The sequence below is a fragment of the Seriola dumerili genome, unplaced genomic scaffold, assembly GCF_002260705.1.
Source record: "Seriola dumerili isolate Sdu_G_001 unplaced genomic scaffold, Sdu_1.0 BDQW01000036.1, whole genome shotgun sequence".
Classification (NCBI taxonomy): domain Eukaryota; kingdom Metazoa; phylum Chordata; class Actinopteri; order Carangiformes; family Carangidae; genus Seriola; species Seriola dumerili.
The window spans coordinates 562601-575530 of NW_019174291.1; the positions used below are offsets into that span (position 1 = coordinate 562601).

The 12930-nt window shown below is 39.8% G+C and overlaps 1 protein-coding gene across 1 annotated transcript in view; it reads right to left on the reverse strand.

Annotated features, from left to right (window-relative positions):
* Positions 1-5437: 5437 nt before the first annotated feature.
* Positions 5438-12930, reverse strand: part of galnt17 (polypeptide N-acetylgalactosaminyltransferase 17) — a 19832-nt gene continuing 12339 nt past the window's right edge. Inside the window, exons 4-11 of the mRNA XM_022738555.1 lie at positions 12459-12633; positions 11457-11654; positions 10823-10940; positions 9813-9998; positions 9329-9466; positions 8994-9089; positions 7261-7422; positions 5438-5921 (exon numbers count right to left, since the gene is read on the reverse strand). Of these exons, the coding sequence (XP_022594276.1) occupies positions 5787-5921; positions 7261-7422; positions 8994-9089; positions 9329-9466; positions 9813-9998; positions 10823-10940; positions 11457-11654; positions 12459-12633 (1208 nt within the window). The 3' untranslated portion in view covers positions 5438-5786. The remainder of the gene's footprint in view (positions 5922-7260; positions 7423-8993; positions 9090-9328; positions 9467-9812; positions 9999-10822; positions 10941-11456; positions 11655-12458; positions 12634-12930) is intronic.

Below are 12930 nucleotides of genomic sequence, written 5' to 3' on the forward strand. Positions count from 1 at the left end.
TTGTTTGTTCCTGTTGTTGTTGTTGTTATTGTTGTTGCACTGTACCTGTCATCCATTCCAATGACATGACAAGGAGGGCCGTAGGTTTGTGCAAGACTGCCATCTAGAGGTGAAGGGAGATCACATTGTTCATGCTCTTGTCCCATCACACAGTGTATGTGTACTTCTCACTCTCTAAGCACTATGGGAATGTGATGTCAGGCAGGACTCTCACAGCATTATATTCACAATGTCTGAGAAATTGTTGATATTAAATGTTAAAATATGAGGATTTTTATGTATAATGTATAGTTTGACTTTGGTCTACCGACACTGCGGGTAGAGCAGCACTTGTACGCGAACACATATTTAAACACAGTCTATTTATAGGAATAGATTTCTTGCCTATGGCAGAAAAAGTCCTTTTAAATCTGTAAAAGGTTTCATTCACAGATGATTTAACAATATGACATTTTGGAGACTGAATAAAAAAAGAACAGTCTTCAGAATCTTGTAGGTCACACTGGTTTTCATTTTTTTTCACACTGATTAAAAGGAGTTTTTGTTCTTTTTTAATCTGTCAATCTTGCAGTGCATGGTGGATATTTCCTACCAAACTCACAGCTGGCCACTGCTGTCATGCAGCGGCTAACTGGAAAAGTGCTTCATTTATTTGTTCTTTGAGAAGAACTTTGTTTTTTCAAATTTTACTTTCGGGATTTGAGTTACAGTTACCGTGGTTACAGGTTTGCTGTAATCAAACTGTCCCCGCCCCCTCTGCAGAACAGTTGCATGTCTCCATGGCTGAAGTAGAGTTTTATTTTGAAAGGGAAGCGCACAGTGTCTCTTCAGTAGCATGGTGGTTGGATCCCACGTTTTTGTTAATGTAACTTTGTATAAAGCTAATAAGTATATCTATTAGACAAGCACATACTATACATACTTTGCATGTGCGATATTTAAACATGTAGACTAGAGAGAGACTTTGAGTTGTACTATTTATTAGAGGCATAATAATTATAAAATTGTAAATACGGAAATCTGTACAAAAGTCAAAGGATTAAGCATTGATGCAATAAAACAGTGTTTTTTAAACCTGCTGTATGTTGTATTTTACACTGGACCTCATCATCAGGACTGAACCCTCAGACCATTGGTTGCAGGACAGTTTAACTTTAAAGCCATCCAATACTATACAACAAACATTCCTTCAAAAGTTGATATGAACAAATGGATTCTTAAATCGCTCAAGTACAGACTCTTTAAATACTTAAATAATCCCTTGGTCCGTAATGTAAGAGACTGAGAAACATATAAGCTTCATTTCCCAAGTAAATCTCTACTTTAAGCTTTTGTGGTATATGTTCCTTAGTCTTTATTATTTTACACCCTTATGTGCAGTGTAAATGGTATGGAATGACATCTAAATCAATATTAAATAGATATACATAAATAAATGAATACAGCTATGAAATAAACCCTGAAATAAATAAATAAGGTAATAAATTTAGAAATATATATGTAAATGTAAAACATATAAGTGAGTCAATAAATCAACAAATAGCTATATACATTTCTAAATGAATAAGTAAATAAACAAATAGCCTGACATTTGTATTTATTTCAGGGGACTTGTATTTTATTTTTCCACAGTTATTATTTCTGGTGCTGTTGCTTTGGTCTGAATCTGTGAGATGATCACGCCCCTCATTTGAATATAACATAGAAATAAAAAGCTGGGAAATAAATGCAGCGTTAGGAAATAATCGTCTCCATAAATAAATAAATGTGGAATTATAAAAGTCCCCTGAAATAAATAAAAGAGCTACTTATTTATTTATTCATTTATATAACTTATATTTATATTTACATTTATTTATATATTTCTACATACATATACATTCATATTTCTACTAATTTATTTATTTCAGGATTTATTTCATAGCTGTATTTATTTATTTATTTATTCAATATTGATTTAGATGGCATTCTATCAAATGGAGCCATTAAAAGCCTAAACAACATGGACACACTCTTTTATTGGTGAAGCAGACTTTTAGCACTAATATGAAAGGGCAGAGGCAGGAGGGTGTAAATCAACAGAAAATAGGACAACACACAGTGAAGTATACATGCACTGGGGCTGAATGATTCTTTGTTTTTACTTAATCATGAGTTATAATATATATTTAGATATATATTTAGTTTGATTTAAAAACTAATTTTGTGTTTCTCTGCCTGACAGTGTTGAACTTCAGCCAACAACAGACTTGTCTGCTCCAGTTTTTCCATTCAAACCAATTGTTTTCTGTAGAGTTTCATTCGTCTCAAATGGATATGACACAACTGGAGGCTATTTCATGGCTTACTTGCTGCCAGAGATATTTCATGTTAGACTTCGTATAAATACCAAGTGTAAAATGAAATAAAGGCTTTTGCAGTGTAATATTGCTGATAAGATTCAACAGTGGAATAGATGTCAGGTGATTGTGCACACATGCGATTAATCCTTGCAAGCAGCTCCATGCTTTGCTTTTAGTTGGAGTGAGTCTTCGATAACTGTCTTACTGCTCAGTGTTGAAGGTTTTTACGTCTATCTTTCCTCTTTGATAAATACAGGCTTTGTTATAGAGAGTTATATAATAAAAGCATCGTCTAGGAGGGAGAGGTGATCTGAGGCTGAGGAGGCAGAGAGAGGGAGACGGAGCAGGTGTCATCATGAAAGCACTGACAGATCAATGAGGGAAGAAATGCTGCTGTAGGTCAAAGACAGACTGTCTGGCACTTGCCGCTGTCTGGCTGGAGGTTCGATCAACAAATTTACTGATGCGGCTGTCGATGTGTGCAGTGGACACGTCCTTGAACAAAATGTGCACGGCTTGTCTGCAGTTATACAGAGTGACTCTGGGTAAGAGCTTTGTGAATACTGTGAGATGTGAAGTCTAAGTTTTGTTTCCTTATCCTATATTCCGCTTATATATATCTGCTTGCGACCACATTAAGACCACAAGAGGGTAGCAGTAGGCACGGATATGATGAAGCTAAGGGCACTTTAAAATCAGCATGTATGTATGTTTTGGCTTGTTACCAACAGGTAAGATTATTTTCATTTTGTAACCAAAGACATCATTTCCCACAGTAAAATAACTTGTTTGACTTTCCCATTGACCCTTTTCTTATATTGTAATGTCAGGTCTTTGTAGTGCAGTGAGTTTATATCAAACAGATAGATAGATAGATAGATAGATAGATAGATAGATAGATAGATAGATAGATAGATAGATAGAATTGCAACTCCTCACCCAGAGACACATACAAGCTGAGAATCTGCAGAGATGACAGGTCTGCCTCAGAGACACTGACCTGGGGTCAGGTAACCAAACATGGTGCCACATGGTGCAAATGATGGCATGATCATATTTGAAAAGACTGATTTCTTTGTCCTATGATCAATCAAACCAGTTTTTGTTGTAGGACAACACTGTCAAAATGGAAACTTTAATTGATCATGATTTTAAATTTCATTCACACTTTGACACAGTAAAGTAACCAGATATTTAACCAAGGATTTCACCCCCACCATGAGGTAAATAAATTATTCCAATTATTTTAATTGACTAGAATTTAAATGACTAAATTTACTTAAAATTGACTAAAATTACTCTTTATCTATAAAACAGGAATTTTCTGTCTGTATAGGATCCAGCTCATACCTGCATAATACAACAACTAATCTGTTTAAACTTCATTTGATCAGACTGTCCCTGGTGTTATTTACAGTAAAAGTGTTGACTGACATTTAGCAGGATTTTAACCACCATATATTAATCCTGTTTCATGGCAGGCAGTGATGAGCAGCAGGCCTGCTCTTGCGGAGTGTGATCAGCATTCAGCGTTGTGTTAGCATGCAGGCTCTGTCCTCCAGAGCCACACCACCCTCTCTGGCTCTCTGCTATAAACAGGCCCTTGTGCTCCCAGCAGGCTCCTCCTGTTTCATTTACATCTTAAGCATTTAGCTGATGCTTCATCCAGAGCAGCTTAGCGAGAGTAAGCAGCAGGAGTTCAGCTTCTGGTTCAAGGACACTTCACACAGGACATGGCTGCTACACAACTAAAGCCACAACTTTCCATTTAAAAGATAGTGTTTTTAATGTTGGGGCCAACTGGCTGCCTCAGGCGAAGCTGTGTAATGTTTTGGTGGTACCACTTTAAAAAGGATGTGATTAAACTATTCATAAGCCAAGGTGGGCTTCACAATCGGCCAGCACAGTAGCTGCAGAGGCGCAAGCTTATTTGAAATCCACAAAACAGAGTCAAAATCATCAAAAAAGTTAGCAGCAAAATAAAAATAAAAAAAACATTTTAATAAAAAAATAAATAATAATAAATGTTGGTATAATAAATTATGTTAATACCTATAAAACCTAAAATAACACAAGGACAGTTTGATCTACTGAGTGCAACAAAAAAATGAGGTGCATAAAACTGAAAACATAAAACAAATTACATAAAATGTTTCAATTTGACCATTTAACATAATCAAACTGTACATAATTCATCAAGATTTCAAAAACTGCAAGTCTGTCCTTAGAAACAGTAACCATGCAGAAACCAGGAAACCAGTTGTTTATTGGAAGACAATCGCAGGAGCAAAAACCCAACCGATAACATTGAATTAATCGAATATGACATCATATACATCTCAATACATTAACAATACTGACCTTAAAGGCCTCAGGCTTTTCCACAATCTATACACTTGTGCATTTTTCCATTCCTGATTCACTCCTCCTCTAACCGTCTGCAGTTTCTTCCTCTGCGTCCAAAAAAGTGCTCTGTTAGTTTTGGCCGTATGCAGCAGTTATGGCACTCAGCAGGTAACAGAATAAATCAACTGAGCTCAACTAAACCTTGTCCCCATGTGCATACAGTACTTACAATCATGCTACAACATGTACTGCATTTTGGTGCTACAGAATGCTTGAAGTAAAAATGACAATAAAAGACAAATGCATCCACGACATATAAAACCATGATTTTGCCCTGTAGCCCTCGACGATGTGATTTTTGAGGTGAAACTGCAAAAACATAGGCCCCGATACACCAAGTAATACACTGTTTATGCTTTTTTTTTTCTTCAAATCATGAATATTTACAGGATCTAGACTTCTGTAAGAAGGAAATAAAAATCACTTTTTGGGCATTAATGTTTAATTCACTGATAAATTGATGCCTGTCATAAATGGCACTCTTTCATTTTAAGCTAAAAAGTTGAACCACTGATGAAGCCTAACACAAACTACCAATGTATTCTGGTCAGTGCATATTACTGAAAATTTAATTCCAGGTGTTTTATTCTTTTATACATCTTGAAAGACATAATATCATAATACCGAATGAAGTAATCAGAGACATTTTGATGATGAAGATAGACGCCCCCCCCCCCCACATAAGACAGAACACAGTTGTGGCTGATCAATTCTCCATCCTTAAACAACATGGCAGAGAAGTGGCACGTACAGGAGTTATGGCAACTTCACATGGAGAGTTTGTCAAAATTCAGATGGAGAAATAGTCCTCATGCGAAACTTGCATCATTTTCAATGTTCAGTTTGTAAAAAAAAAAAAAAAACTTGTATCACTGAGATGCTCACAGCTCGTATCTCTTTTAAACCTTCTCCGTCTTTTCTTGAGAAGACGGGGAGCCTCTGCCTCACCAGCTGCGGCTCGGCCAAGCTGTAGGTTCAGTCGGCAGCTCTTGCAAATGGCCACTGGTGTCATTGGTCCCAGTGAAATTGGCCATTCCACTACTGCTTCATGGTGTTCTTGATGGTCCACCTCTGCCCGGAGCAGGGCTGCAGGACCAGCAGGTGACCGAAGTAAACGTTAGCCGGCACCACCTCCAGACAGCGCCCCGTGGCACGGTTAATGATGGATTCGTTCTGTGGGGCGGGAGGAGAGATGGCGTGCTGGTTTGAACAAGGTTTTACAGATGGCCTGTGTGTCACATGTGACAAGAGCCAGGCCTGATGTGGACAGATGTTTCTCATGTACTCCTCTCAGGTAATCGTATTAATTACAGTGTTGTGATCCTTAATAATAAAGACAAAACCATGTTGCTTCAAAAGTGGACCCACATATCACTAGAACCAATGTGTATCTAACATGTTACTCTGTTATGTAATTGTACATTAATTTCAATTCATTAATAACACTATTAACATAAACAGGACCACTGCAGGAAACATCACCTGCTCCTACTTTTCATGCTGTGTGACACAGGACCCATGGGGCAGAGGGTCTGCTGTGATATCTGTGTGAGCTCTTCTTCCAGAACAAACACAGCTAAAAGCTTTGACTTTTAAACGTCCATACTTTACAGTTTTCTGCTGTTTTATCTGAAGTGTTGATCCATAAGAAGATATATTTGTGGTTTTAAGAACCAAAAACCATCTCAGTGTGGTTTTACATCTCCTCTCTCAGGCTTGTCTCTGGAGCTCTAGTAACAACAGGTCAGTGAGCCAATCAGAAGAGAGGAGGCTCTGAGCCTCTCTTCTGATTGGCTGACTGTTTTCTAGGTGATCTAATAAAAAATATAGCAGATTTCAGGAAAACACTCAGAGAAATCAAATCCTGCAAGGTTGTATGGTGTGTCCAGGTGGGCGGGGCTTGGGGAATGGCTGAGGGCAGTGACTGCTTTGTTGTGACATCACAAAGTTACAGAAGTCCTGACAGCTTGTTTTAAAGCTCAGTGTCTGAATACAGGCTGTGTGCATTTCTCTGTGGACTGAGCGCTTTGATACTTTCACAGTATTAATATAGAACCTAGACCTGCTTTATAATCAAACAACAAAATGGGACCTTTAAGCTTTTAAGGTTATTCAGTTGGAACAGAAGGAGTGATGGAAAAATGATTTGCCGCAGGTTTTTGTTTAGAGTAAAGAAACAGAAAATAAATGCCAAGGCGAGGGTGCCTGTCTACTTGGAAATGAGCTCGTTAGTTTCGGGTAATTACAGCATAAACAAATGAGAAATGACTTTGACAGTTGGTGTTTAAAATGGCCACACATAGAAAATCGGTTAAACACAATATTTATATACATTTTGATGGAAATTTTTTTACATCTCTTTAAAAAGTCCAACCTTATTTAAGTCCACTTACACACTCTCTCTCCTCTGTGCTTTTCTCTAACATTCACATCAGGGGTCACATTACTTAGAACCAGTTCTACTTTTCTTAAACAAACACACAAAGACAACTGTTTTCTTTCTCCTCCTTACCTGAGAGAAATGCCATGTCTTCTGCTTCACGTTGGTCACTTTGTCACAGTTAAGGAGCTGAGGAAAGCTGCTGATCTGATCGTCCACCACGCAGCGAGTGTCCTCCCCGGTGCTGCCCAGGGGGCCCAGGAACAGCTGACCCTCTTTGGTGTAACGTCCTAACTGAGGGGAAAACACACAGACGGCAAACATACAACAGTCTGAACCGGATCACACACGTGGAAGTCCTCTGATTTTCAAACGCCAAAAAGGTGATACACATTTTTATAAGCTGATGTGAATTTCAAAAGCATTTTGGTGAAATAATGTGACAAACATGCAGTAACTAACTTGCAGTAATGGCCTGAGCTAAAGAAACACATGGGTGAATACTGTGATCTTGAAATCATGTTTTTCTCAGCCCATCTAATTAAAATACGACAGATTGTTCGAATTCATTGCTCACTCTAAAAGGCTGCAAGTTATTAGTCGAGCAGCAGTTTGCTGAAAAATTGCTCCTCGTGTAATAACTTTCAGCCGATTGTCTTCAGAATCAATACGCTCGTGAGTCCACTCTTTGTTCTTATCAGTCTAAACTCCAGTGTTGCTTAAACAAAAAGTCCCAGCCCAGTGAGATCCAAAAGATTACAGTGATCCCAGTGTTTTCTGGTATGAAAACACAGGAAGAGACAAAATAAAACTCAAGAGCAACATGACAAAACTTGCATGTGAATGGTGAGACAGACTCTGCTCACAAGCCTGTGTGCCACTAACCTCTTGAACTATTGTTTTTGACAGAGGGTTTCTTTTCTTTTACCTTTTACTTCCTGAAGTCCTAAACTCTCTTTCTGTCAATATTCTAAGACACAGGTAAACACAGCAGTGAAAGGCAACAGCTTTAGAGAACTAACAGATTTTGGTCTTTCTTCATTCTCTTTTAAGACTTTGTATTATTCTGGAAATAATTTCTAACTTCTTGGGAATATAATTCTCACGTATTTACGCTCTACTGCCCTTTAGGTAAAAATCTAAAATACAAGCAGCAGCTGAGTGATTGTGGACGGCAGTATTACGCCTTGCAGCGCACAGCCTGCTGGAAATCCATTAGAAGAAGAGGAAAGCACTTAATGATTTTAACAAAGCTAAATCAATGATTATTTCTGTTAGCATTCAACAGCTATTGTATATATATATATACATATGAAGGAGGTGCTGCAGGTATATTCTGTGCTTGTCCCTGGAGGCCACTGTGGGGTGCAGTTACCTGCAGGAAGTGTTAGTGAGAAACAGCTGCAGTGATTAAAATGTTTGTTTTGTCAGTTGAAAACTGAAAAATTCGCTTTTCTTTTGTAGAAAAGCTGACATTTTGTTGCACTTACTACCAGAATTTAAGTTATATTATATGTTAGCTTTTAGCATTTTACTACTAGAGCCAAGACCTGCCTCCCTGAAGCACCTGTTCACCACTGCCAGCTAAAACGAGATGCCCCGCAGGCCGAAGGGCTGAGGAGCTGACATCAGCCGACTCAGGACTTCAGCGCAAAAAGTGCAACATGTTAAAATTTTTGATCCTGACAGCAGAACTTGCTCCTAAGAGGGTTTCAGCTGAGCCTGTGTGAGAAACACGGCTGTAAATCATGTTACTGGTGAAACACACTAATGAGTTGTTTGTGTTTTCAAGAAGGAAGCAAAGATAAAGGGGAGAGAAGCACTCTGTGGAACATTTTGTTGAGTCTGTGGTGTCCATGTTGTACCTGAGGACCCCATCCGTGACACGGATGCAGGGTGGCCGTGTGGTTCTCCTTCATGCCCTGATCCATACACAGGTGGCTCACCTTAGAGTTACGAATCTGAAATCACAAAGTGTCTCTGACAGTCACACTCAATTTCACTTTGTACAAACTATCCTAATGTCCTAATATATATATATATACACACTGAACGTTTTCTAGCTGACTTTTTGTTTTTGGGTTGAGATATTTTTCATGAACCCCTCAGGGTTTATTTGTCACGCCCATCTCTCACTCATCTGTTTTCAGCTTAGATGCACGAGTCTTACTCCTTCATGTCAGCTTGGCTGCTGACTCACCTCTCCATAGAACAGTGTGTTGTTGTACCTCCTCATCTCTGGGTAAACATTGTCGAGGTACCACTCAAAGCTCTTACACTGCAGACTCTTCCTCAGGGCAACTCTCTGAGAGACGTCTCCATAATCAATACCGTGATTCTGTATGAGCACAAGAAGTCATTAAGGGAAATCTTTGCTTTACAGAGATCCTTTATCAACATTAATTCCTTAAATAACGATCCTGAAAATGAACACAAATGCCCATTTTGCCACTGACATAACACAGTAACGATTCAACCAAAAGTTTGTACATTTGTTGTTAAAATCAGCTGATGTAGAAAATGATCTGCTGTGCAGGAAGGGCTGTATATAACAGGACCAGTGGTTTATGTGCAATAAACAAAAGAAGAGCATAGTAGTTAGCACCACCACCCAACATAATAACATTTGCTGTATAAGCAGGACTAACAACATCATATTTGTAGGAGTTGTTGCCCGCTCTCACCTCCATGGGGATGTTCCAGGCCAGGTAGACATTGGATTTGTACTCATCCATCCAGACCTCAGCCACGCGCAGAGCGTTACGCCGTGTGTGGAAAGCTATGTTACTGTGGTAGGGTTTCTTAATCCGCGCGATGTGAGCCACCCTGGAACAAGGCAGCACCTCCATACTGCCTCCACACAGCCACACCTGCAGGTAGACAGTGTAACAGAATAGAGGAATTAAATTAAAGCTGCATTCATGCATTTTCTTGGCCACTAGGGGGAAGAAGAGCAACATTAATGTTTATTTAAAGTTGTTTTTCTGGTCACTAATATTCAGTCTTGTAACTCTGGTTTGGTCTCCACCAACTCATTAGGAAAATGTCTCACTCTTTAGATCTTTCACCATCCAGCCCCTTTCTTTCTCTGCCATTTGGCGGTGTGCAGGTCAGGTACAATGGTTTATCAGACCTTCCAACTGGAAACAGCTGCCTGAGCTGAACCATGCAGAAATGTATCATAAACCCAAACACAGAGCCAAAAGGTGCCTAAATATCAGTAAATCAGGTTTAACATAGCTGACCTGATGAATCCAGTAAATGAATCTGACCTTGTGAAGTTCTGAGAACCAAACTTTGTGAGTACAGATGATACATAGTATCAGTGTACATACATAGTGCTAATGATCAACCGTGTGCGGTATCTTTTGGTAGAGTCAGAGCTCATGATCTGACAAACCAGTCTGAGATTCTCCTGGAGATCTTTTCTTTTGTCTTTGCAAAAACAACAAAATAACCCTGTAGAACAACAACAAACTCTCCAGTCCCTCAAAATGTACACTTCCTTCCCTACTCTCTGTGACCTATTTATCTCCATTGCCCTGCTGTGAGCCGCACACACAGGACTGGTCCTCCAGGACTCTTAATGGGGCCTCATTTATCAGCGGTGCCAGCTGCGATGGCCACTGCTCCACTTAAACCTACAGGGGCAAAGAGGGAGCAGGAAGGAGAGGAAACTGGGTGACACACAAACCCTGATGCCCAGTTCGATGTTCTCCCCTCCGTAAACGTCCATGCCAGAGTCGAGCAGGCCGAGCTCCCCGAAGTAATCACGGTTGGCCACGAAGGAGCAGCCAATCATGGCGGGAGTCCTGCAATGAGGAATAATATGAAGTGTGAAATTGTGAGCCTCTGCACATGCACACGTGGTGTGTGTGGATTTGTAAATGTAAAGCAGAATCTTTGTTTGTTTGTGTGTGTGTGTGAATGTGGTTTTGTATGTATGCATGCAGATGTGCCTGGATTTGAATGTTTCTGTGCATGTTTAAGTGTCACTTATTGTTTGTATTTTCATTTCTGGGTTTAAACAAAAATCTGTTGATTTGTCAGTGTTTATTTTTCATTTCAAAAGATTTATGAAAATCAGATTTAACAACTCTTCTGGTGACATCAGAATATAAAAATCCAATTTGCAGGACAAACACTGCACTTTGAGTGTTTGTTTTTTTTTTCTAATTACTTTGAGGCAGCAGCAGCTCATTTGTTGTTTTTCCTCACTCACTCTAAGTAAGTAAGCACCCTTGCAAGTATGAGAGCAAACTAATCTATAGACTACGTCCTTTGTTGCTTCATATAAGTGCGCATTTTTATAGGTGAAGTTGGCTTGCCTGATGGGAGCGGACATGTCGCCCTCGTCCCACCACTGTTTGGGCGGGTTGATGTACATGCACCACAGCTCCCAGTTGTAGCCATGGCCCGAGTTCTCGTAGCGCTCCACCTCGAACGTGTCGTGCTTGATGTTGTCGATGGAGGGCAAAATGATCCTCTTGTGGTCCTCTTTTATTCTGGCCAGAACCGGCTCAGCCCTAACAAAAGCAGAAACACGCACACGCACACAGGTACACACTTTTTAGAGACACACACTAAAAACACAGACAGCTCCTCTGAAGATCTCCTCTCTCTCACCCACTTCAGTCAGTTACAAAGTCCCTCAAGTTTTACCAACTTTATTACTAATTCTATTTGATTCAGCTCAGTGCGGCTCTGGAGGGCATGTGTCTATTTATGCTGAGCGAACTGGGTTGTGTACATACTCATAAGTACACACTGAGCTGGAGAACGAATAGCAGACCTACAAAAAAAAAAGGTGTCAGCGGGGTGTGGCGAAATGTTGGAAGCGTTCAAGTGTTTACATCTCAGCCAAATCAGTTTCATCCTTTAAATGATTCTTCAGTTTTCCTTCCATGACCGGACTTCCCAGCATTGTCCCACTTTATTGCTGGCTTTATGTTTTGCTAGTTATCTAATGATGTCTGTGGTATGTCCTATAGTATCTTTTAATCCTGATTCTACACACTCTACCCTGCTCCCTCTCTCCTTATCTGAAAACTTCTCAGGTGTGAAATTGCTTTTCGTGTGTGTTCGTTTTCTGCTGCCTCTGCTATCCTTTGTCCTCTCATTCAATGCATCTGTAAAGCCCCTTGCAAACTGTCTTTTAACAGTGATACATAAAGTCTATTATTGTTATTGCTGTTATTGCGATTTGTAATCCAGCAGGTCTCACACCATTAAGTTTGAAGAAGATGTTTTTCAGAGGATCTGTTCCAACTACGTCATTTTGAAAGAGTAGGTGTCAATCGTAATCCCATTCAGATTCCAGACTTACTCACCAGGATGGTGTGAACTCCACGTGGGCGTCAAAAAATCCTGTCACCTCGGCAGTGGCCACCTTCCAGCCCTCGATTCTGGCCCGGATCAGTCCCTCTCTCTTCTGGTTCCTGACGATCTTCACCAGGCCGGGGTAGCGCTTGTTGACATACTCCTCCAGAGGTCCCTTCAGCTGCTCTGCAGTCCGTAAAAATAAAGGAAACACACCAAACAAAACAACAGGCTAAAGATGGTTAGAGAGAGAGTCCTTAAATCTGAGATCACAGCATCATCCTTCCTGCTGACGAGTCCTGGAACCACAGAGTGAAGCCCTGTAGTAGTTGATCCTGACCTTTGAACTCCTAAATAAGAGGATAAAAGAAAAGCTTGTTTCTCTACAGCACTCAAAAATATCACATTTTATGTTTCTGCCTGTCGTCAGAAAGAGCCAACCAAACCTACATTATCTGACAGTGTTGCCATTTCAAAATTTCA